We start from the raw sequence: 26,262 nt of genomic DNA, 5'->3' as shown, positions 1-26,262 counted from the left end.
ACGGGCACGTCACTGCAACCCCCCCTGGCTTCTGCTCCGCGGCTGCTGAGTGATCCCTCATCTGGGACTCTCCTCAGCTCTTTCTGGGACAGTGGCGCGGCTGCCCCTCTGTTGGTCTTCCTTGGTCTCTTGTGTTCTGGGGGCCTCTGGATGTCTGGAGTTTTGATCTCCTCCATACCTGCTTCATGCCCTGGAGGATGGGACTGTGGCCCCCCACACCCTCTAGCAGATCATTACATTAAGGAACCTTTTAAATACAAGAGCGCTCATGCTCACAGGTGTACACACGGGTGCTCACACACACAAACTACACCCTTTTTGGCTCCTACCTCAAAGCACACTGTGCGCTGTCGATCTTACGTGCTGCACAATAATGTTTAATATTAAGTATTTAGTGTTATATTCCCATATATCATTGTGATGTTGTTTATTCTATTACTCTCGTTTTCTTCTGCTTGTTTTCTTTTTTCTTTCTCAACAGGTGATCCAGGTGATCGATATATGTATTTTTTGTCTGCTTATTTTGTTGGTTTTTGTTTTTTGCCCTTTATCCCCGTCCCTCTTCTCCGCTGTTTTTTTTGTTTTGTTTTGTTTTTTCCCCCCTCTTTCTTTCTCCCTTTTCTTTTCCCCTGTCCCGTATCTAGCAAGTAAAAAAAATAAAATAAAATAAAAAATAAACAATAAAAGGTAAATCAAATGGACCATTACTTCAAGGCTGGGATGGTCCATTTGGTAAAGTAAATCCGTTGGGCATCTTTCTTCGCCTTTAGACAATAATTCTGATGGCAAAAGAACCAAACGCGACAGGTTTAAAAAAAAAAAAAAAAAAAAAAAAAAAGAACATACAAGGACTTGAATAACCTAGCCTTATCTTATCTTAAAGACCTTATAGTACCATGTCACCCCAATAAAGTACTTCACTCTCAGACTGCTGGTTTAATTGTGGTTCCTAGGATATATAAAAGTAGAATGGGAGGCAGAGCCTTCAGCCTTCAGGCCCCTCTTCAATGGAACCAGCTCCCAGTTTAGATTTGGGAGACAGACACCCCCTCTACTTTTAAGATTCAGCTTAAAACTTTGCTTTTTAATAAAGCGTGTCTCACATAACCATTGTCATATCTGTCACCACTGACGTTGCCTGCTTTGTACTATTTCTGGTCATGCTGCTGCTCTCCTCCTGCATTTTTAAACTAAGGGTGTGTTCACCCTAGGCCATCTGTTCCCCAGGACATCTGACCCCAAAGTCCAGCTCATTTCACTAGTGCGATTACTAGTGCGCGCCATTCGCAGTTAAGTGAACTGTGCCCTGTCTGGCTCGAATAGGTGGTCACAGCTGAGCTTCAGTTGAATTCAGTGATGGTACGATGTAGTGTGATGACCACCCAAGCACAGAACTGCACCACTTGCTCAATAGCAGCTGCCTCTGTCAAAATCCCTGCTTTGATAACAAATCTACAGGGCATAAGAACTGGCCCAGTTAAGCCACAGACTGCATAAAATCATGAACCCCTTGTGCTCTGCAAGAACGCTTTTTAAGAGTGCGTGCCTGAAAAAAGGGAGAGAGCACGAGAAAGGATTCGGGACAAACTGAAGTGGACCTGGCTCATTAAGGGAAGACCAGCTGGGGAGCGGGGAAAATGGGGAGCGATCGAGCTCCGGCACAATGCAAGGCAACCGTGACCAGTCTGAATCCACCCTTGGAGGACATGTTTTAATCAAGATAAGCTAAAATTTTCAGCCACCTCACTTTAGTCTGAAACATCTTCTGAGTCGTTGGCATCAAATCTCCTAAAAGCAACGTGAAACGAACCTGACGTTCAGCTCAAACATTAAGCTTAGCCGCGCATAGAAGGAGGGCTACATGACTCAACCCGTCAACAGTTGGTGATACTAAAGTGCCAGCAGAAGGTCTGCTAACAAAAAGACTGCCAGCCCAAACAATGCTGAAATATTTGGCTTTGTGAATGTTTTATGAGGACAGAAATGCACTCAAGTAATTTGTCGTGTCTTGAGAAGACACATAATGGGTTTGTTGGGAAACAGAAAGTAAACAAATGAACCTCTGCAAGGTAGCTTTAATGAAGCTCTGTGTTATCATTCTATGACTTCAACATTTAGAAATTGCTTCAGCTCAGCTTGGATTTATATCCTTTGCATAACAAACATTTTTTGATTAACTGTTTCTCTAACTCACATTTATAATAAATATTTAACGTGGTTTTATATAAACATATATATATCCACATAAAAGCATGTGCCCAAGGCTCACCGGTGACCTTTGCTCAAGGCTGTTTTCCATGGATGCACCACTGGCCCGGCGTGACTGGTTGGAGTTTATGGTGGGCGTAGCTGCAGTGTGCGTGATGACCGGCAGCGGTGGAGGAGGAGGGGGAGGCATGGAGGCTTTTGGGTTCAGGAGACCATTGGGACTCAGCATCATGGCCTGAATCTTCAGCTCTACACACACACAGAATATTTGATGTCAAAGAATGATTCTCATTTATTATATTTTGGGATTTGCAATATTTTCATGATTTCGGTTTGGATCAGGGCTGCACTGACCATGGCTGTATCCGCTGCATATAGGCTGTATATGTCACGATCGCACTCACTGGCTGGTAAAGCTCTGTGGATATTCAGGTTTTTAAGGTGGATCTTATGCATGAGAAGTGGAGCTGAAAACTGACTACAATAAAACCTGTGCAACTGACTTCTGGATCACATGGTCTGGCAAAAACAGACCAACCTAAATTAAATCCTCCTTTTGTGTGTTTTACTTTGATTATGACAACAATTAGTGACTAAATAAGACTTTAGAAACTACTGACTGAGTCTTTACTGAGATCAGCTGAGCAATATTGGCATTTTCTTTTGTAGATATCAGTGAAATTTGACTTCACTGCTCCTGCTCGACATTAGAAAGAATAAGTGTAAGACTTTAGTCAGTGATTTTTCATCAGGGAATTCGATGCAGCTTAAAGTTTATGATTTAGAGAATCAAGCTAAAAACGTTTAAAAATTGGGTATTAATATTCTTTATTACTCACTGTCAAAGAGGACAACGTTTACCTCAAGAAACACACATTCATAAATAAAACAGGTTGTCAGTATTTGTCCCTGAGAGTAAAGAGTAAAGCAAGTTCAATATAAACGTTGACACACATAAATATTGTAAACGTTGAGTCTGTAATAATTGGATTAGCTGTAAAAATGTGCTGCATTATTTAAAAAAAAATCTAGATAGTGCACATTTGTGTTACTAAATGTTCACAATGTGTTTCGTGTCCATTTTTCACTCCCACGTTGTCCTTGAGCAAATACAGATGAGCTGCCCTCAAGAAGCTCACAAATGCAATTTAAACAAAATTAGCCTCTACTTAAAAAGCCAAAACCTCCTTCAGATTCATCTTACGCCTAATTTGAGGTAATGTAGGTTAAAATTTTGAATTAATATAAAAAAAAAACCACAGCATCAGAGTGAGTAAATAATGGCCTATGTGTAATGTCAGTGAGGTTTATGCGGTTTTGCCCTTTTAATGAGCCCTCAGAGTGAAAGTAAGAGTAATGTCTTGATGTCTGCTTCAATAATCCAGGTAAGGAAATCCCCGAAAGTTGATTCTGTTCATCTGGACTCAGTGTTCTCATTAAGGTGACATCGTCAGTCTCGGCTGACTGCAGCTTTCCCACCATTATAAACCAACAGCCGGCTGACTGAACCAAATCAGACAAACTGAGCTTGTGGCTTTTTTGTTAGTCAGTGGCATGAATTTCAGTCGTTACGCAGCTGTTTATAAGGTCGGGGAAACCTGCAGTCAGCCGAGACTGAAGACGTCAGTTGAACGAGAGATCAAACTTTTCTCCCACTGAAAACGCTGCATCCAGATAAAGATCTTTCAGTCTTTCTGGGATTAAAAACAAGAGAACATTTTGCAGAATTATGAAAAGCCTTTAAAATGTTCAGAGGATGAAAGAACTTCCAAGAATTCAGGTCAGAATACACCAAAAGGCTATTTTAAGGCGACTCCATGTGAACTTTCACTTCCATGTCCGGCTGATCTGCGAGTTTGTACCTGCAGCGTACAGCTCTCTCAGTTTCTCCTCGTCCTCGTAACACATCGAGTGTCTCTCATCATCGGCCTCAGATCTGTTAGCATCTCCCTGAAAACACAGACAGACGCAAATATACACCGGAGTCACTGCTATCATCATAATCATCATCATCATCATCACCACCTTCCCCTCCTCAGTGTTGTAAAAGTGAAAAGCACATTTCGGTCGAGCGGGAAAGACTAAGAGGAAAACTAGGCAGACGGGCGGAGGGAATCTCCAGCGTTCTCTAGTTGAGTTATGTGGATGCTTTGGCAGCGATCTCCTGTAGTCACGCCAATAAAGCTTTACTGAATTTAATTAAAATTCACGCCAGAAAGATGGAGGCAGGCGGCTTTGGCAAAGGGTATCCGTGTGTGTGTGTGTGTGTGTGTGTGTGTGTGTGTGTGTGTGTGTGTGCACGCAATAGTGAGAGAAAGAGCAAGCGCTCTCTGATGCCGGAGATAAAAGATGAAAACTAAACAACAAAAGCTCACCAGCTGTGAATGGCAGGCGATATCAAACACATCCCTACCCTGGAGAGTATTTTGTGTGTGCATGTGTGTGTGTTGCAGTGAGAAAGAAAGATAGAGGAAGAGAGAAAGGAGGATAGGCAAAAAGCAACAGAGGAAAAGTGTGATGATAAAGAGACAGTGAGCGAGAGAGAGAGAAAGGAGAAACCACACAGGCAGGATGGAGGAGATTATTCTCTTGTAGGCAGCTTTGGTATCATCAACACAACAGAGCTCAATTAGTCTCATTCGCTCTGCCTCGTTGTCTAAGTAGCTCAAATGAAACGGCATCTTTGCCCTTACTTCAGCTTGAAAGCCCTCGACCAAAATGGCTACGAGCAAGTTGAAGAGGACGTAGTTGCCAAAGGTCATGAGGGCGACAAAATAGAGGGCAGCCAACGGCGTTGTGGAGGCCATCCCGTTATAGAGCACCGCGTTCCAGTCCTCCTGGGTGAGGATCTGCAGATTAGATAAGATGTGGAGAGACGTCAGGGAGTTAGAAAAACACGCCGTCAAACACACAAGGAGCCAGAAGGCGACGCGCTACGCTGCTAGCAGGTGTTCCAAGCATAGACAATATGAGTTTCTTCCTTTATTATCTTGTCGTCAGTTGAACAGTAATGACGCTCATCAGTGTTAAATGAACTCCCGCCGAGTGAGTGCTTCATTATTGCTCTTCCTCCTCTGCTCGTGAGGAACATCTTACCTGCCCACTGGGACAGTTTTTTTTATACTTTGCTGAAAAACCGAGCGCGCACTCCCAAATTGGAGCAAATGAAATAACGGGCGAGCGCTCGTGACTGCAGCAGCTGTTGTTTGAATCTCACTCCTAAAAGTGGCGCGTAATTGATGGGGAAATTCCTCCAAATCAAATACCGTCGGTGTCTTTGTGTGCTCTGCGCGTGTGTGTCCCTGAGCGAGGGTGCATGTGAGGATGTTTGTCTAACCTGAAAGACAGTGACAGTCGCCCAGAGCAGGGAGTCAAAGTTTTTTCTGTCTGGTAAAGTGTCTCCGCTGTCTTGTCGCAAACCAAATTTACAGCCGAACAGATGCATCCCCAAGATACTGCAACACACACACACACACACACACACAACAGTAAGGTAATGTTTTTATCAAGCAGTAATTTAATATGTGCAACAACAAGATGCGGTAATACTGCCTGCGCGCACAATTGTCTCTACATGAAAGCCAATAACACATGTGGTAATCAGTTTATAACAGAGGAAGGAGAATCGCAGCAGTAGCCATTTGAAATGTTTTAAGTAATAACAGTAAAATTAAAGCAGAGAAAACGCTTAATCATCACTGTAACTCGTGAATATATACCTGAATATGAATATAAAAAGCATCAGCAGCATGCAAAATGTGGCCACATTGTCCATGGTCTTCATCAGCACCACCAGCTGCCTCCTGAGTGCAGGAAGGAACCGGACCAGCTTCAAAACTCTCAGCAGGCGGAAGGTGCGCAGCACCGACAAGCCTCCCTCGGCCTCACCCACGATCTCCCACACGCTGAAACACACACACAGGTTAAAAGCACAGAGATGCATTTCCATTGAAGCGATTAAGGAATCAGCTGTTACCCTTTGTCAGCATTAGCGTCACCCAGGAAAACAAAAACAAAAAGAAAGAAAGAAAAACTTCCCGAATCTTTTCAGAAGGGAGAGAGCGCTCAAGTCTTTTTGATGTGACGTGTGGCAAACGAAAAAACGAAGTCAGGCCAGTGTTGTTTACAGTTCACCAGCCAATAAAGAAAGCCAGCGCAGCGTGAACTGGCACGGTAAACAAGCAAGGCCTTCAAACGTGGATACATAATTTAGCTTGTAGTACTACATAATGGAGTGAATACAGGCCCTCTGGACTATAAGTGCAACCGCTTGGCTCAGCTGCCAGCACCGGCATCGCTGGCAGTTCGGGAGATTTAGCTGCAGAGCCTGAGACGTGAGAACAGGAAGAATAACTAATGACAAGAATTCCCTTTTTGGGGTAAACACACAGACAGAGAGTTCCCCCCACCTGATGATGACAATGACGCTGTCAAAGCCGTTGTAAGGGTTCTTGATGTAGCCGAAGAGCCCGAGAGCCAGGAGCTTCAGCAGCATCTCGAGACTGAAGAGACTAGTGAACACCATGTTACTGATCTCCAAAATATCTGTCAGCTCCTGCGGCTGAAGAGGTGCAGTGTTTGTGGAGAGAAAACAGGGAGAGATTGATGTACAGAGATGGACGGGCACAGAGAAAAATGAACAAATAAACAGAGACAGACAGCGTGTGCGTGGAGCTCAGTGCACTCAACATGTTAGGAATCTCCAAAATGTTGGTGAAGGCTTCAGTTTGGGTTTACACGGATTAAAGCTGGACAGATTTTGTTGCTGTTCTTTTTTTCAGATATTTTTTAGGTTTATGACAAAAAAAAGCTTAAATTTGTATCCTCATTCCAAAAAATCCACAAAGAAAAATGTTTCAGAGCCTGTTTTTAAAGACATAGCTGGTTACTTAGTTGTTTCAGGACATTTTTTTAACTGATCAATTTGCCATAAAGACCCACTGTTATGTAAAAACGTGCATTTTTTTTTTCATTTTTTTTGCACATTTGGACAATCAAACATTTGATCCTCTTTTAACAGAATTAAAAAGTTAACCCAATAAAGTCTAGTAACCTCTAAACTTTAGCTATGTGCCAGTCTATCAGTATCTGAATTTATAGTGAAGCGACAGGAGAAACACCCTTCAACCACGTGACAAATGTTAATATTTCATAGTTTATCTACCAGAGGGGAAATTCCCTGTTAGCCCTGTCCCTGTTTTCCACTTTTATCATAACAGTTGAGAGAGATGACATGAAAGCAGGGAGAGCAGAAGGAAGACGTGCAGGCTGCTGCGTTTGCGTCACACCATATGTGTGAGCCAAACAGCACAACAAAACACGACTGTGCTTTAAACTGCTTTGTCATATTATCTAAGTAGGGACCCATAAATTATGATTACACATGACAAATGTTAGAGAAATCTGTTCATGTTTTTGTGCGTCTGAAAAATAAATACTGGCTGATATGTTGATTTAATTCAATTCAAATTTATTGTATTATTATAGCATCAAATCACAACAACAGTCACCTCAAAGGATTTATTTTGTAAGGTAAAGACTACAATTACACAGAGAAAACTAATAAGAGCAAGCACTTGGCGGCAGTGGTAAAGAAAAACTCCCTTTTAACAGGAAGAACCCTCTGCCAGAATTATCAGACTCTTAAATCACCAAATATCGGTCTTAAAGATGCTCACTGGATTCTAATAAAGTTAATAATTTTATAACAAAGAACTTCATAAAATTATCTGTAACCCTGTAATATCATAATATGCAGTATTTGTTCTTCTGGGGGACAAAAACACACATCAAAAATAAAAGTACTGAGTCATCTACACATATCAGGGGTGAGCAGTTAATTTTTAGGTGCACTCAAACTCGATGAGCTCTTTAGAACGATCCATTCTTTCACAAATGTTTGTACAGCACAGCCACGTGTTTGATTTTATACACCTGTGCCAACTGACATCACCTGAATTCAGAGATTAAGAGGTGTGGCCCAACACTTTTGTCCATTTAATGTACTAATTTCTGATTTTTGTTACCTTAGGGGTAGTTGTCATTAAGAAAAATTAAAATAAAATAAGTACAGTCCTACATTTGTCAACCCTTCAAAAGCATGACACTAAAATCTGTGTTGCCAATGATTAGGGAATCACAGATGGAGCCTGTCTCAACCTGTCTGTCTGATATTGAGGGTCTGCTGCTGTCTTTGCTATTAAAGTGCTGTCATCATGCCAAGATCGAGAAAGCTCCCCAAAGCCTTCAGAAAATCGGCCGGGTATCCACGCGAGTCTGCGAAGAGTGTTATACAGAATACTATAAGGGTGTTTGTATTATCATAGCGTGAGATAATTCACATAAAATCTCACTATCTGGTAAGTACATGATATAACAGTATCTCTTGCATGCCTGGACACAAGAACAAAACATTAATTAGTGCAACTGAGGTATTTCAGCCATCATGATTCAGGAGTTATTAATCACGCTCGTGTCTTTTACACAGTCAAGGATGTACTTCATGTGATGAGCTACAAGGCTGAGCTGTAATTACAATGAGCGTGTAATCTGTTAGGGTCCAAATGTTGCCATAGTAAACTAACCATAATTTCTTCATGACATCATCGCCATGGCAGTGGCCCATCGAATAAAGTGTAGTTGATATTTTACGATTAAACCCAAAATGTGGAGATTACATTTCATAATAACTGCCGAGGCTCATATACGCTCTACAAAAGCCTCGTGCAGATGAGTCAGTGAAACAACTTAAACAGCTGTCTTATCGTGTCTCGTGATACAACATCCTCTTTACTGCATGAGGCTGTAACCGCCGATAACCTTGCATCTGTCCACTGCCAGCTATTTTATCTGGCCAATATTGTGTGTTTCTTTTTCCTTCTGGCCAGATGCAGCTTCACCATCCTTATACGTATCACCTCACTGTGTTTATGTGATAAAAGAGAAATCATTTCCTTGTAACTAAAACTGATTCTGCAGTACGATTTCACATTCTCATGTACACAAAGCGTTATGTAGAGGGCTTTAATCTCCAAAATGATCAATAATATTTTTAATACTCCTCTGTAAAGAGCAGTCTGTTGGCTGCAAAGAATTTGCAGGTAAGTTGGTATGAAAGTGCATGTTCTTAGAAGTGCAATCGCCTAAATTTGAGCTGGTGAACATAAAGGCAAAACCCGCCCTTTAGGACTAAATGTGCTCCGGACAGACAAATACTGAGATGACTGGCTACAGTAACAGAAGAGACATTTGGTGCAGACCAAAGACATCTTTTCAGGAGAAGCGTAGCGGTGGAAATATTATTGCTCGGGGTCACTTTGCTGCCTTTGCTGACTGGGCAGCCTGTAGTAATTAAATCAACGCCAAATTCTCTCCATCACATCAAAGAGTGCTTGAAGATAATGCGAGGCATCTGTCGGAAAACTGAAGTGGACCTTTTAAGAGGATAATTGTCGTAAGAGATTTGAACCCCGCTAAAATGTTATGAAACAGGCAGAACGAGCAATAAGCCATCAAACAGTTTGCTTGGAAGAGTGGTCAAAAAGTTCAACAAGACCATGACAAAAACTCATCCACAACCATGCAAAATACTTTCAAAACAGTATTTTGATAGCTTTTTGAAGGCATACTAAGTTTCTGATACCATGTGTGTGCTAATCTTTTTCACAGATAAATATCTGGTGGTAATTTGTTTGGAAAATGATTTCAAAAGTCCAAAATTTCCACTTCAAAAGCACTCTAATCATGTTCACCATCTTTAAAATGATGCCATGTATGACTTCCTCACCTGCACACTCAACCAGGCTCTGCACACACTTGATGAGGCGTCTTTTCCAATATATCACACAGTACTGTGCAAAAGTCTTGGGCCCACCTTTGCGTCTTTATATTTTGCCAGGAAAATGGGAAACAGGTGCAGCAGTTTATTAAAACATGTGTAAAATGGGCAAAAACAGAGTTTGTACAGTCATAGCAGTACAAACATAATAGTTCATGACCACCTTTATTCTTCACCACAGCCTGAACTCTCTTTGATAAGCTTTCTTCTAATTTCTTTAAGTTGTCTTCAGGAAAAGTTCTCAGGGGCTTCTTGAAGGACATTCAAAGCTCGTCTTTGGATGTTTCTCCTTTTTTTTCTGTTTTCTGTCAAGATGATCCCACACTGTGTAACACCCTTTTATTGTGGTATAGCAACGCTAGGGGGATGTTGTCCTATTATTGTAGTAGCTGGAGAGTCTCCTAGTGTGAGTCCATGCTGCTCTCCGTGCATCTGTTCAGAAAGACTTTACCATTGTAACAGGCTGCCGCAGGCAATTAACTAACCCCGGCACATGTATGTACGAACAGGGTAGAGCCATGGAGACCTGAGATGGTCTTGTTCTGTTAACGCCAAATAAATGTTCTTCTGTCTAACTGACTAGCCTCCGAGTTGTCTGGCTAACCTCCACACCACATGCCCGGTGGACCTGCTAGCCGCTCCTTCCTCGCCAGATCACGTTAGAACTGCTTCAATAATGTAGACGTCCGGGTTCATTTTTTGTTTTTCTATGCTTTTAGTACATTAGCAGTATGTTTGGGATCATTGTCATGCTGAAAATGAAGCTGCTGCAAATCGGACGCTTTCAAGATGGCATTGCATGATGGATCAAAATGTGATGGTATTTTTCTGTGTTCATAATTTCATCAATTCATTTCTCCAGCACCAATGGCTGAAATGGGGCCCCAAACCATGACAGAGCCTCCATCATCTTTTAGATTACTGTTGTTAGTCTATTCTGTTCTCCTCTGTAGATACTGGCAACATTTTGAGCCAGAAATATCAAATCTGTATTATTCACTCAATGACCACTTACCTGTTGCCACTGGTTCTCAGTCCAGCTCTTGTGTAATGTGGCAAAACTCAGCCGTTTCTTCTTGTTTCACCTCATTAAGAATGACTTCTTGACAGCCACCCTCCCACTGTGACCATTTCTGATGAAGCCTCAAAAGCAGATGGATCAACTGAAGTTCCAGATGTAACTAAGTCCTGTGTTGGGTTTTTGCTTGATTTTTTCCTATTTACACGACTTTCAGGTACTGTTCATCTGTTTTAGGTTGCTATTTTTTCATTTGACTGTTACGTTTACACACAACACTGGTTTATCACTTCACTTAGATGCCTTTTTGTATGCTTGAATGATTCAATTTTGACAGACTTTCAGAAAGCTTGAACAACTATTGCTCAAGACCTCTTTAAAACTTTCAATAAAGTCTTCCTCCTTGGAAGGAAAATATAAACAAATGATAGGTGGCTCAAGACTTTTACACAGTACGGTGCATACAGATAATCCTGTATTACATACTGTGATAGATTAGACTAAACAGGGTTATTGCTGGGTTTTAACAAGATCAGAAAAACATGCTAACAGCAAACGCTCTGGGTTTGACATCTTAATATATTTTCTTCCCAGACGCAGCAGCTGGGTTTGTGGGACCCAAACAAAGACGAAGTCAAGCCAACGTCAACAAAGCACAAGAGTTAATATTATTCACAAATCTTAATAACAAGTAGTCTGCATAAAGTCTAACATAGTTTATACCTCTGAGCCACAGAGCTGCTGCCGTACAATAACTACGACAGTAAAAGCACATGAAAGAAATAAATCATGGAAGCTGGTGACATTTCTTGAAATTGCCGAGAACATAGACACCGTTTTTTTCTTTCTTTTGCTCTGCTCCTTAAACCAACAAATGAGTGCACATGAGAAACTGCTTCTCTGAGCATGCTCAGCGCCATCTGCATGACACACAGCTGCTCTCTGGGGGACCAGAAAGTCTCAGAGGGTTTTTCAGAATAAACAGCACTGGTCATCCTGATTGAAATTAGGAAACACTGGCAAAAAGAAACTGTGAAGCTATTTGCGTATGTGACAGTTTTGGATGATAATAGATGGATGCATTCACGTCTTATTATATTGGGCCAAAAGGATAAAATAGGTAAAATAGGGCAGCTCTCATCCTTAAATTTTAGCTATCGGAGAAGTTAAAGCCATCCAGATTTGTCATATTGTTCAGGAAATGGGCCAAACACAATCTCTCGCTGCCTTTCAGCCAATCACAATGTCAGATCTGTCCTCCCTCTCCACCTCACTCATCCACTCGCTTCTCCTCGCTCTGCCCCCGCCCCCCTCCCCACCCCCGTCCTGTCCCAGGGTCACGCTTTAATTAACACTTCAGGTCTTATGAGTTTCTCCATCTCCTGATACATGCCTGCACACACCCACACACAGTCACTCACACACACACATGCGCACACTCTCTCCGCGATCCCATATGCTCGCTGCTGTAAGTGTTGATTGGAGGGTAAGTTTATTGACTCCACCGCACACGGTGATTAGCGCATCAATTTTCAATCAAATTGTAGTCGCAGCCAATCTGCGAGAGGCGCGCACCCCACACAACACACGTGCGCACACTTACCTGCTCGTGGTACTCTATGCCCATCGACAGAGTATTAATAAGGATGGCAATCATGATTCCTCTGTTGAAGTATCTGCTGCCAACAATAAGTGCCAGTTTAGTTCTGAGCCTCGCCCAGCCGCACTCCCACAGCCTCTTCTTTGGCTCAGACAGCTGCGCGTCACTGAGGCACGAGCTGCTACAGTGACACGGGCTGTTACTGTGACACGAGTGGCCGTGGCGCTGCTCTTCAGGCTGCTCGTTAACATTTTCGCCGTCACTAAGTTGGTTGTAGTAGATGCAGTACGGGCATACTGAGGACTCTCCGGGGACTTCGCCCGGCAACAGTAACGCCGGATGCCCAGCAGAGCCTCCTGCACAGACAGAGATCAGAGGAGAGGCCACATCAATCATGCATCCACGAGGGTGTAGTAAAAAGCCGCTTCTGTATGCAGACACTCTGTCATTTAATATATTCTCGGCTCAGCAAAGGAGAGGGGTTTCTTTTCATTTCTGGGAAACAAAAATTCAATAACATGGAAACCACTGTGCTAGTGAGAGGGGGGGGGTGCTTTGTGCAGATGGAGAGCTCTGTTATTAGAACAAGGATGCTCGTGTGTGTGTGTGTGTATGTATGTGCGTTTTGTGAGGGTGGAGGAAGCTTGGGGGGGTAAGATTTCAGCAGAATTCATTAGTAAGCCACTCGGGAGGAATGCTCCAATGACATAACAACAAACACTAATCTAGCACGAGCAGTTCACTTGTCATCACAATTACAACAAATTCATGTTTCACTGGAGACTGATATAGTAAATCCAATCTGGTCGTTCTGCGGTGCGCGTGTGTGTGTGTGTGTGTGTGTGTGTGTGTGTGTGTAGATAAAACTGCCTTCAAGGCAGACTTGTTGAAAATGACTGACTTCACTTCATACACAGGAAATACACTAATCAGGAGATGTGGGTGGCTTACACGTAGCACCACGCTGAATGACTTCTGCTGCAAAGTTCTCCAACTACAGTCGGAATTTATTGCATCACTGAAGTGTATTAAACGCTGATATGTGAAAACAGATGCTTAAAGTGCTGTGAAACACGCAGGGAGCCGTGGAGGGGGGGGAGTAGCCCCTGATGATGTCAGGATTACCCGGATTAATTCAGCTTGGACTTTGAGATAACAAAATTTTAATGAAAAGGCTGCGTTACCAACTGGGCTGTGGAGTCGCAATGTGTTTTTGGAGCATGACTCATACCGGGAATTAAAAGACAGGATATCTTGGCCTCTGCTGCTTTGATGTTGACCGTATATTTTTATGTTTCTCCTAAGTGAATCTTCGAGTTTAGTGAGAGTGCAATTTTATGGAGTATGCCTTTAAATTTAGTTCTTGTCTTAGAAATTATATGTGTAATTCAACATTGTCTGGCAGAGTTTTTTATGTGAAAAAGTCTCGAGCTACCCCTCATTTCTTTTTATTTTCCTTGGAATATGGGAAATGGGTGCAGTGAGTTACTAAAATGTGCAAATATACATGTAAATGGAGTCTTTCTTTAAGTAGTCTTCAGGAATATTTCTCCAGGCTTCTTGAAGGACATTTAAAGCTGGCTGCCTTCTGTTCTCTTCTCTGTCAAGATAATCCCACACTGCTTTAGAAATGTTGAGGTCCAGGCTCCGGGGAGGCCAATCCATGACTGATGGCGTTTACTTTACTGCAATGGCAGTGTGTTTGGGATCATTATGGTGCATGTAGACCTTCACTGATAAACCTGTCTCCTGACCTCCTCTGATCCTGGCGATGATTTGAACCATATTGTTTTCAGTCCAGTTCTTGTGTAATTTTAATACTTCAGCCTTGTTTCTCTCTTTCTCTTCCTTAAGAATGGCTTCTTGACAGCCATCTTTCCACTGAGACCATTTCGGATGAGGGTTCAGTGAATAGTAAATGGATCAGCTGAAGGTCCAGATACATCTCTCAGGTCCTGTGTCTGGTCTTTGTTGGATTTTTTTCCCCTCCCATTTCTTAAGGACACAACTTTCAGATACTGTTCATCTGCTGTAGACAGTTTTTAGGTCTGCCATTTCTTCTTTTGTCCTGCACTTGACCCGTTTCCAGACATTTTTAAAGGATACACTGCACACCATGCAGGGATATGCCAAGTTTTTGACTAATGGCTCTTGGGGAATCACCTTGTTGGAGCACAAATATTATTTTATGACTGTCGAACTGTGTTATCTTTGGCATTTCTCATAGCATTAACTAAAGTGCCTTAAGATATAGTTTTAAAATGGCTCCTTGCTAAGTTGTCTGAAATGCACAGATCCGACACTGGTCTATCTCTTGAGTTAGGTGTTTTTATCCCTGAATGATCAGGGTCAGGTACTAGGACTGATCTGAAATGAGGTTTTTTTTGTTTTTTGTTTTTTTTAAAGTCTGAATAAAAACTTTGAAAGATCTTCAGAGAGCCCGGAGAACAATTGTTCAAGACCACTTCAAAAAAATTACAAGAAATGAGGGACGGGTCAAGACTTTTGCACAGTTCTGCATTTTTATACTGCTTTCAGCTATGCTCGATGTGTCGATGTGGGAAAATAAATATGCATAGTTTCAAAGGTTTTCAGGTTATCCCATATAAGGCAAAGAATCTTGTTAAAAGATCTTCAGTATTCTGCTACAAGTCATCTTCCTGAATATTTTGCATCCCATCTCTCCACAGAGATTTCAGGGGATCAAGCACGCAAGGCCGCACAAAAGAAAAGATGTAGATAAAAAGGTTAGACCGGTGAGAAATGTTTTGGATCAATTGTCTGGAGACACTTCAACCTTTAGGCTTGAATAGTACAACAGATCATCTGAATGATCTTCCAGTTTTTCACATTTTTCCTCAAAGCTTCGCTGTTGTGAGGAATGACAGCATTTGCTTGATGTTTTTTAACAGCATGATTGTTCATGGCATTTTAAAACCGCTGTACACATATAGTCCTCCTTTTATCACATACATCATATCATTACATGGATAATGCTCAGGCTACGGTAAACACAAGCTTATCTTTTAGCTCCTGCAGTGCTGTGTGAGTCAAAGGTGAAACCAGACGGGGAGTTTTGTTTCGGGATTGTGTCGTATCTGCACAGCGCTCTGAAATGTCACATTTTTCACTAAGTTTGTGCGACATGGGTAAGACTACAGACTGCAGTGGATGACGTAAGGTATAAAGTTACTATGAAACTGCCAGCTGGTACTGGCAAAATAAAAAGCATTCATATATACGAACACTTTATGATCCAACACTCTGCAAAAGAACAAGAAAAAAAAAGAGGCTGGTCTTTTTTCTGTTTGCAGAGTGGCTCTCCACAGCATTTACACATTTACGCAGCTGATCTGCCAGCGTTATTGATTATAGTGGAAGCGTGGGGCTGCTGCATGAACTTGCATACGTTACATGTTCAGTGTAGCCACAAGAGTTCGAATTATAATAGCCCTGAGTGTCGTCTTGTATAAGGGACACACAGCGTTATTGAATTCTAATCGCCTTTTCAGTGCATAAAAATGTGCTCAGAGTGTAACAGACAGTGGCTCTGCTTCTTTTATCATACTGCTTTGAGCTCCGAAAAGAAAATTAAATGTGCCTGCGCAGTGTTAAAGGTGGTGAATGTCGCACAGATTAGTATATCAAAGTTTCACGAAATAAATCTGAAGTGATCTGAATTTGAAATACAGCTGAGGGCAAGTGGGAAGATATATTCTTGGTTAATTTGGGCGGAAAAGGACTGCCAGAGATTATTTCTCAAATTAAACAAAAACAAAGATTATTCAAACGAACAACAGCAAAACAGGGGAGTGATCATAGACTGTATTAAAAGATGGACGTATTGTAGTTTCCAGGTTTGAAAACTGAAGCCAATGTGGAGGTGTCTTAAATCTGCGTTATGGTTGCAAAAAGATGTGCATGGCATAAGGAAATCTACTGGAAAACTGCCCTTGGCTTGTGATGATTCCTGTCCTGATTAGATTATGTGCTCAGTCGATAGTTTCAAGTCTTATTTAATAACTCATGATGACATTTTGTAAATTAAGGTCTTTCATTAGGGTTAAAAAAATGGGATGAAGTAAGAAATGCTTCACCAAGACACGTGATCATAAAGGTCTCAGAGCCACCCCACACTCGTCACGCCAGGTTTGAAAATACCAAGATGACAGTTGCTAGGGCCTCAGTCACACAGGCCTAGAGACCAGTCGGCAACCTCCTAGCAAGCTCCAGTCACTAGGGAAAAATGTGTTTTCCCCAGCTGGATGGAAGTTGCTGTCTTCCTCCAGGTGAAATCGTGGTACTCCTCCCAAAGCATCCATGCATTTACTTTGGTTGCTAACAGATTGCTATGCTGGCCTGTAGACTATGCAAACAGTTGCCACTTACTCTCTGAGTTGTAGTGGAAGCTGAAAAAGTGCAGCGCAAACCGGAAATCAACAATGCTCACAGTCAAAGTAAAAGTGCTTCCTTACTGCTAATTTTAATTCCATGTCCATTTCAAGAGTTGAAACTTTTATTTCAAAGGAAAAGAGTTCCCGTTTCTGGTTTGCGTCACACTTTTCAGTTTCGTTTGTCTTTTTCCATGGAAAATACTCATGATAGCACTCATGTCCATCTTTTACATACAGTCTATGGGAATTTTAAAGCCTTTAATCCTGGACACGGGATCAAACTCGCTGCTTCCACACTTGTAATAGTCAGAGTGTGACACTGTGATTCACACACTTTCAAACATTCACACACATCCCTTCATCCTCACCGTGCTCCAGCACCAGCTGCGGCAGTCTGTTGCTGGTCTCCGTAGCAACCAGCCTCTTTTGGTCCTGGTCCTTTGCATCCAGGTGACTGAAGAGGGGCGCTATGAAGGGATAATTAAAGCCGTTGCCTCCATTACTGACGGCGGGGTCAGTCTGAGGCTGATGGTTTTGGTGATGATGATGATAAAGCTGATGAAGGTGTGACAAGTCATTAGGGGCGTGGCCTGAGTGCCGGTGGGCGAGACCGTTCATCTCCCCGGCCCCACCGCCCCTGGCAGATCCGCCACCTTGCTCTCTGTGGCACGCGCACGAGCAGCGAAAGCGCGCGCGCATCTGAGCGTAGCAGCGGGAGAGCCGTCGCCAAGCCTTACGGCCCAGGTGCGCCAGGTAACGGATGATCTCCTCGTAGCAGCTCCCTGGTTGGCTATCGCTGGCCAGCGTGGAGGCCGACTGATGGAGCTGGCGGGCGCGCTGCTCTGACTTCATTAAGGCGTGTTCTCTCTGTTTCGTTTCGGAAAACTGCGTTGCTATTACGACCAGGCACAGGTTGATCATGAAGAAGGAGCCCACCTAGAGAGGACAACACACATCACATACAATAAGTTTAATTTTTTTATATAAATGGATGTGTGTGGGCATTTGTGCAGTAAGCGTGTACTCACTATAATGAGGAAAATGAAGTAGATGAAGTTGTAGAAAGAATGTGCGTCCATGACATAGTACATGATGTCTACCCAACCCTCAAGAGTAATTACCTGAATGAAAACATGCACACAGTCAACAACAGCGATATGTAGTGTGCACCTCATGGTAGCCAATCAGATTCCTGCGAGTAATCCTGCAGACATTTACCTGAAAAATGGCAATCCACGCATATCCAATGTTATCAAAGTTAATAGCTCCTTTGTGTGGGTTCAATTCCCCAGCACGACACTCATTGTAATACTGATACCAGTTCACACAAGACCCGGGCTCATCTACTCTAAGCCCCATCTCTGGTAGGGCCTCCCCAGCATCCAGCAAGCAGGAAGTCCTGCCTACTCGGCGACGAGGCACATCAGAGCACCGGAGCATCCCGTTTTCTCTTTCCATGGAGCAGATGAAAGGGTGATCGTCTGTGCCGTCGGGCCGATAGTAACCATTCAGGAAGGAAATGTTATATTTCCTGAAGAAGAAGAAGTTTCATGAGTGAACAGATGTTAGATTTCGCTTCGTGTAAGCATAACCGAATATAAGGGGGCAACAAAAAATGTTGATTGTTTTCTTTACTGCCAACAAACAAATAACATACCATTTCTTTCAAAATCATCTTTTCAAAAATGATTAAACTGTTTTTATCAAATGATACTTAAACCGAAGTAAACAGTGCATTTCTTGGTAACTACTTCAGCTGCAGAGTAATGAGTGTAATGTGAGAGGGGGTATTTATGACAACAAGACTGCCTGAAGAAAAATGTCTCCCATTATGGCTCATGGATGTGTGTGTACATGTGTGCGTGTCGTGTTTTTTTAAATTGTATGAAGTTAATTCTGAACAATGGCAGAAAGGAAGTTATATTTGGCCCCGGCTGCACAGATCTCACGAGTAAGCCAGCATCAAGCACGAGTAACACGGAGCGGACCTCAAACACAAACGCTGAGTCGCTGGGTTGGATTCGAATGGTTTTCAAAAAGATAAATCATTTTATTGACCTACTGTTTCCTTCAAAGGTCTGTTTTCTTGGGGAAAGAAATGAAAGACAGTGTGAAACACACAGAGGTGCTAAAGGAGGAAATGAGGAAACAGAGAGGGAAACACAGATGAAGGGAAAAGGCAAAAAAAAAAAGGGAGGGTGCATTGGAGAGATAAGCAATCAATCATGTGTGGCGTAGAGGAGGGTCACGAGGGAGCGCTGCTGCCTCACTTCTTATTAGGAAAGGTCATTTTGTTGTTTATGAAGCAGAAAAAATCAAAATCTTTACAGTGAACATGAAACTGGAGAAGGGTTAGTTTTGCTAAAATGGTACCGGATAATGTGCAATGGGCTACTTGTGGGCTAAGCTAGAGTCGGTTAACAACTTTAACAACTACTGCAGACGGTAAGGAAAGGAGCTGTTCCTGCAGCAGAAAGCAATTCCAGCTGAACTGTGCGCATTATGTTGCAAATTAAGTGAAACAGCTGGAAATCATTTTGCAAATGTCATTTTGTAAAATCTTGTACAACAAACTATTATCCACTCACTCGACTCTATCGGTAAAATTTACAGTGTCAGAATTCAATCTTAACCCTCTGAGCGCCCAGATTCCTCCAGAGAGAAGCCAGAGCATTCAGACTCTTGGTCTTTACTTTGGAGCTGTGTGCTTTCTTGAACTTATGATGTAAGCTTAAGATTGGATGATATAACATTTCAAAAAATGTGACGATTAAAAAAAAAAAAAATCACCTCCAGGAAGCACTGATGACTCACAAAGAAAAATAAAACACCCCGGGTTTAGCCCCTTTACCCAAATACTTTCAGCTGAGGAGTTATTTTTTTCCATTTCTTCTTATGATTATGCTGATAACTATTTGCAGATCTGGGAAATATTAATATTTGCACTGGCTCAGTTAAAGTTGTGATAAAATGTGTATTGTGTTTTCATAATGAGGCAGTGTTTTGCCTTGTTTATCATCTCCATGAGCGCCCAGATAAGTTCCACGCTGGCAGTAATGTCCTTACATTAAGCAGCAAAACTCAGTAAAAAAAAAAAAAGTGATTCTGGGAGAAACCAGCTGAAATAAAAATGTATCCCTGACAGCTCTGAAGGTGCCAGATCCATCCTGAGCACCAACGCTTTGTTCCCAATCATTTCACTGTGGAAGCTGCGAATCTGCGCAGCTGCTGAGCAGAAAAGCATTTAGGTTAATAAGGCGATGTAAGATCACAATGACACACCAGAAGATGCAAATAATTAATGAAGTTACGCTGCTGTGCCACCTGCGTAAATTGCTCGCAATTTGGAGGGCCTCTATCCCGCTGCTGGGTGATGCCACAGCTGTTTAATAAAGTCAAATAACAGCAGCCAGAGTTTCTACGTGTGTTTTTTCAGCATGACTTAGATTTTTTAGCTTCCAGGCAGATTCTATAAGAACTGATATGCAGTATGAAGGAGATGAAGCTGATAGCGGTCAGTAGCCTTCAGGAAGAAAAAAGTGGAAAGTGCTTTTAATTTGCATTTGTTCTAATGTCCAGTCCTCTATCAGATCTACCATAAAATGTTCAACTGGAAGCTTCAGAACCGGAGAACTCAAGCCAGTGGATCATGTCATGTTTTTTACATCCAGTGTGATGGATATGTTATATAAATGTAACTGAAGGAGAAAAATACCCCTAAAAAGGTAAAACGGGGGCTTGTTTGTTCCCTGCACTGTGGTTTTATTGTGTGTGTTATCATTGTTATTCAGTTTTAATAAGGTGTATATTTAACTCCCTCTGCTTTGCTGCCTCTTCTGACCTGTGAGTTCATATTTTTTCTTCAAGTTAATTCACTCGACCCACGAAAAGTCACCAAGTAGTGACCCTGGTAAATCAAACTGTTTCAGGTTCTCTGAACTTCAGCGTATCCATAATGAATTTAAAGAGGATACACTAGGATGTATTATCTTATAAACTTTACATCCCTCCACCATAATTTAGAAACCAGGTGCTCAGACCCAGTGGGCTCCTGCTAAAGCTAACGCCTTCATATTGACTTTCCTCATACAGATGTTGTACGTTACTGTGCGCAACTCTTAAGTAACTCTTCATTTAATTATTTTTTGCTAGGAGAATAGGAAATATGAGCACTGGGGAGGCCAATCCATGACTGACGGTGTTTCATTATGTATTTTTCTATCCAGATATGCTTTTATTAGCAGTGTGTTTGGGACCATTGTCATGGATGTAGACACTTACTGTTGCACTTTTATCTTGACCTTTTGCATACATATTGATGAAACCAAAAATTACCAAATACCTCTTGCTCCTGATCTGACATCCACCTTCTACCTGAGACCATTTCTTTAGTGAGCAGTAGATGGATCAGCTGAAGGTTCAGATGCATTTCTTAGGTCCTGTGGACTTTGGATTTTTTTTTACCATATCTTAAACACATGACTTTCAGATACCGCTTGTCTGCTACAGGCATGTCATTGCTTCTTTGGTCCTCCACTTGTGCAGTTTCCTCAATTTTTTAAGGTCCCACTGCACACCACGACGAGATATGCTAAGTTTTCAGCTAACAGCTCTTTGGGATCTTGGTGGTTCAAAAATACTATTTCATGCATCACAAGCTGTGTTATCTTTGGCATTTTACATAGACTCTACAAAAGAAATAGGAATAAATAATGCGTTTTTGTGACAGGCTGCTAGTAACAAAGTGTGTAAAGATACAATTTAGAATTGGGTCTTTGATAAGTTGTCTGCTGTGTGTACGCAAAACACTGATTCATCCCTTGAGTTCACTTGTATGATTCATAGACCACTTTTTTAAAATTACAAGAAATTCTGGCTCCTTGAAAGCAAACTATAAAGAAATAAGAGGTGGTTCAAGATTTCTGCACAATACTGTTATAAGATAAGGACACTGAGCACTTTTGGTCGAGGCTGCTGCTGCTAGAGATTAATTTCAGTCTTTGTTTCTCCAGCATCACCACAGATTCCTTTGTAAAGCTGCCGTATAAATAAAGTTAGTTATTGGCAAGAACCACAAATTCATTATCAAATGAGTGAATGTTTGGCACAACAACAATGCGTCACCACAGCGCCATCACTGATTGTTGTCCAAGTTGCTATCTAAGAAGGCGAAACAGACGTTATCTGATGTTGTGCGATAATATGTGGTCATGTTTGTGAACATGTGAGCGGGAAGCGGGAGTGGGAGTGACGGTAACATCATCAGTTAGACTGTGATCGAGCGTGACATGAAGGATTGTGTGGGGGAGAACCGGAGTGACAGCAAACTCAGATGGTTATACTGTGGAAACAGCCGCTCAGAGGCAGCCACTGAATAACAGCTCCCTAAATTTATTTAGCCTTCCAAATCCCTTGATTTGTGATCCCCGATGCTCAAAGTGTCCAACGGGAAGCACGTAGCACCTCCGTGACGGAGCTGATTAGAGAACAAACAAGATCAGCCCATCTGTGATATCGATCCCCGAGTGAGGCGAGAGAGAAGCTGATCAGTTGTGAGCAAACTTTTGACAGGTTGGAGCAATAAAGCTGGCGCAACTCGTGCTGTGACATCGGCTGGTCACTATAGCAACTCACATCTTGACATCCTCTCCCATGAAACAGCGGTTCCTCAGTAGCCCCGCCCACAGCTGTACGCCAACGATGCCGAAGATGAAGAAGACAAAGAAGCAGAGCGCCAACACGTTTCCCAGCATAGGAAGTGTGTCCAGCAGGAGGGTCACAAGGATGCGCATACCTATCAGTGCACGCAACACACACACACAGCATAAACACAGAAGGGTAGACAGTCAGACAAGCAAAGATCAGCAATAAGTCAATGCAAACTTTAGCAAAATGTCAGTCACAGTAAATGTTGGCCAGACAGGACTCTTTATGTATTCTGCACAAAACGCAGGCAGTGCAATTAGCTGAATGGCAAATAATTGGAGTCCAAACACTGATAATTGGCTCTTACTCCACTCTCCTAAAGAAAGCACATACAAAATCTTCCTCCTTCCTTCTTCTCTACTCGTTCCTACTTCAAAAACACTCTCGGATTTTACAAGAACTCGATGAGAGCCGCAGCAAGGTCACAGAGTGTAGTAAAAAGAAAAAAAAAGACATAAAGTTGGCTGGCCAACTTGTGCGGTGAGCTATCAAGAACAACACAAGCATCACAATGATTCGCATGACTTTGTTCACAATGTCCTGATTTATTTACACGTGCATCCATCACGGGGCGAGCTGCAGCTGTTAGCAGGTGCGTAGCTCGGGAAGTTAAAGAAATGAAGTGGGATTTACAATCTAGTCGGAGCGTGCAAGGACGGTGACACGTTCTTCATCGTCCCGGCTGTGACTAATGATGTTGCTGACTCTCAGCTAAGGTGTTTCCACATCGGATGAGCAGCGCAGGAATCGCGGCCCTTTCTGCTCCAATTAAAGGGGAGAGGGAAGTTGATTGTACATGTTTTCGTAAACTACAAAGTCATCAGATTTAACATTTCTTCCAACAGCCAGTGGCTTTCTGGAGTCTACACCCCTCACATATCGCCAAAGGCTTTCTGGTGATGCTCTCCCGGGCCTGCACAGTAGCCTTCTCTACTTCTTCTGTTTCGAGGCTTCGATCAGCTGAATTGCACTCTCAGGAAAAAAGACCCTCTGGTCTCTTTTAGGATTTTTAACCTGCTGCACTGTCCTCTTGTCCCGACTGTTCTCCTGCACTGTTCACCCAGCTTGTATGCGGGCACACTTTCAAAGGTTGAGTCAGCACTTTAAATCAGCCTCACAGTTTCAGCCCATTGTGCGGACGTACAGTCAAAGCCATGAAAGACAATAAAGTAACCCAGTTTCTGTGTGAGCTGCATGCTGGAGGGGAGGGGGGTAAGACAAAAAAATAAATAAATAAAAGGAGAAAGACTCACTGGGAACTCTGTTGATGGCTCGCAGTGGGCGGAGAACTCGAACAGTCCGGATAGCTGATAAGCTGACGTTGTGTCCGTCCAGCGAGTACTCCAGCATTCTGCGCAGAGGGAAAGCCACCGCTGTGTCACCGGCATCCTGATCAGCCTGACCTTGGCAGACCCTGAACGCCTACAGGGACTGTAGCAGAACTCTGGGATACAGAGCCTTTTAACTACCAATCACCGAGGTCTGTGTCTCTCATGACCGAATGATACGATTGTCATTCTGTGGAGCTATCACACACACACACTTCCACTGATACGTCTAAGCACGCGCGCACACACGCTTGACATTTAACTGGCATTAAACAAGTGTCTAAGCTTTACACAAAACACACATATACACACACACACACGCATGCACACACACACAGACACACACTCTCTTGGCTCATATTTAATGTCAGGCGCGCCTGCGTGTGAGTGCGCGTCGGTTGCGTGCGCATCTGTCAAGCACTCACCCCACTATAACAATGAAGAAGTCCAATCTGTTCCATGTGTCGCCTAGGTAACCGCTCTGACCTATGACCCCGAGAGCCACCATCTTCACAACCATTTCGCCGGCAAAAAACACAAAGATGCCATCATCCAAAGCCTGCACGCAAACACACACACGGAGACCCAGAGGATTAACTGATTAAGTGGGGGGGGAGAAAAATGTTATTGGAAAAACTTTTCAGACCCTTGATAATGAAGTGTGACAGTGGAATATAATTAGTCTGCAATTTCAGATTATGTGTGTGTGAGCGTGCTTTACCTGCAGAAAATAGGGGGTGTGGCCACAAGGCTGGAACATCCCTAGAGTCACGCAGTTGAGCAGGATGGCCAAAATGCTCACACGCTCGAACCACGTGATGCACGGTTAAGGATCAACACATCGACAGAGAGTCTGAACACTGATTAAAGCAACAATATGAACACATTTAATGAAGCTGTGCTTGTAAACTTTAGGGCAGAGGTGTCTAACATAAGGTCCAAGGACCAGAACTGGCCTGGCGAAGACTCCATTCTGGTCCACTAAAAGGCTTCATCATAGATGTTGAACTTTTCCTGTTGATAAAGACCTCTCTCATTGCCATTCATACTACACCACAGTAAAGTAATAGACAATTAAATGATACTAAAGTTCCTGTTTTTCAACTTCTTTTGTCTATTTCCACATTTATAATGTAGAAAAACTGAGACGGACTGTCGAAATTTGCACTACTTCTCCTCATAATAAGATTTTTCAGGGACTAAGTGTGAAGTTAAATGCCTCTACATTGATATAAAAGAGAATTTACTGGTCTGGTCCAAACGAGTTTGACATCCCTGCTTTAGGGTGACTGATGGCAGTCTCAGCCAATCACAGGAGCATAGGAGATTACTGCCTGCTTGTCTCATTTAAAGCTGGCATTGGAAATATGACAACAAAATCCACGATAACGTTTCAGTTTATTATCATTCAAGCTGCGTAAGAAAGAACTACACTCCTGTGTCCTTTCTGGACTCTGCTCTCAGTCTTAATCTAAGCTGTGGTGGAAGACTTTCGGCAATCATTTATGTCTTCAGTCCAATTTCACTGAGTAGTAAAAAGAGTATAAAATAATATATTAGAAGTAAGGTGCATGTAGGAAGAACAAGAGTGTGCTAGGAGTCTCACCTGGAGCCAAAAGTCAGCCTTGACTTTGTTAAAGTACATTAGAAACATACGTTGGGTGGGAGGGGCTTGCCACAAAGAAGGAAGTGCTCAGACAGCTTTTTGGCATTTCAGCCTTAATTGGATAGAGACAGTGTAGATAGACAGGAAAGCAGGGAGAGAGAGCGAGGGGAAGAAATGCAGCAAAGGGCCGCAGGTCGGACTCAAACCCGGGCCTACTGCTCTCTGGCAATATGGCATGTGGTCACGTGCTCACCCACTAAGTGTGAGATTGCATGCTTATGGACTAACAATGAGGATGTGGTGCGTTCCACTTCAAATCGGAAGTTGGAATTTCTGAGTTGCCGGTTAGAAAATCTAAGCTCAAGTTCTCAAGTTGGACTTCCAACTTGAGGCCTGGAAAGTTAGGGCAGCCACACTAACCCTGACTTCACAATCCAACATGGCAGCATTGCAGTAGCAAAACTGTACAACTTTAACTTTACAGCCATTGTTGTGTCCTTGTCACTCGCTACATTAACCGTACGCACGGTCGGGCTCTATCCACGAATGCACTGCAGCGTCATGT

The 26,262-nt window shown here is 42.6% G+C and overlaps 1 protein-coding gene across 1 annotated transcript in view; it reads right to left on the bottom strand.

The window, feature by feature from the left end:
• The window catches only part of LOC134629051 (voltage-dependent T-type calcium channel subunit alpha-1H-like), a 48,986-nt gene extending 24,085 nt beyond the window's left edge, over positions 1-24,901 (bottom strand). The window contains exons 1-14 of the mRNA XM_063475956.2: positions 24,813-24,901; positions 24,517-24,650; positions 24,017-24,114; positions 22,692-22,851; positions 18,276-18,588; positions 18,086-18,178; positions 17,426-17,993; positions 12,667-13,019; positions 6,618-6,769; positions 5,928-6,113; positions 5,546-5,663; positions 4,902-5,057; positions 4,071-4,158; positions 2,270-2,457 (exon numbers count right to left, since the gene is read on the bottom strand). Coding sequence (XP_063332026.2) covers positions 2,270-2,457; positions 4,071-4,158; positions 4,902-5,057; positions 5,546-5,663; positions 5,928-6,113; positions 6,618-6,769; positions 12,667-13,019; positions 17,426-17,993; positions 18,086-18,178; positions 18,276-18,588; positions 22,692-22,851; positions 24,017-24,114; positions 24,517-24,650; positions 24,813-24,851 — 2,646 coding nt within the window. The 5' untranslated portion in view covers positions 24,852-24,901. The remainder of the gene's footprint in view (positions 1-2,269; positions 2,458-4,070; positions 4,159-4,901; positions 5,058-5,545; positions 5,664-5,927; positions 6,114-6,617; positions 6,770-12,666; positions 13,020-17,425; positions 17,994-18,085; positions 18,179-18,275; positions 18,589-22,691; positions 22,852-24,016; positions 24,115-24,516; positions 24,651-24,812) is intronic.
• Between the last annotated feature and the right edge of the window lie 1,361 nt (positions 24,902-26,262).

The sequence above is a fragment of the Pelmatolapia mariae genome, linkage group LG6 (genome assembly GCF_036321145.2).
Source record: "Pelmatolapia mariae isolate MD_Pm_ZW linkage group LG6, Pm_UMD_F_2, whole genome shotgun sequence".
Lineage (NCBI taxonomy): Eukaryota > Metazoa > Chordata > Actinopteri > Cichliformes > Cichlidae > Pelmatolapia > Pelmatolapia mariae.
Note: the sequence above shows the minus strand (reverse complement) of the source record. Positions and strands in the feature narration are given on the sequence as shown.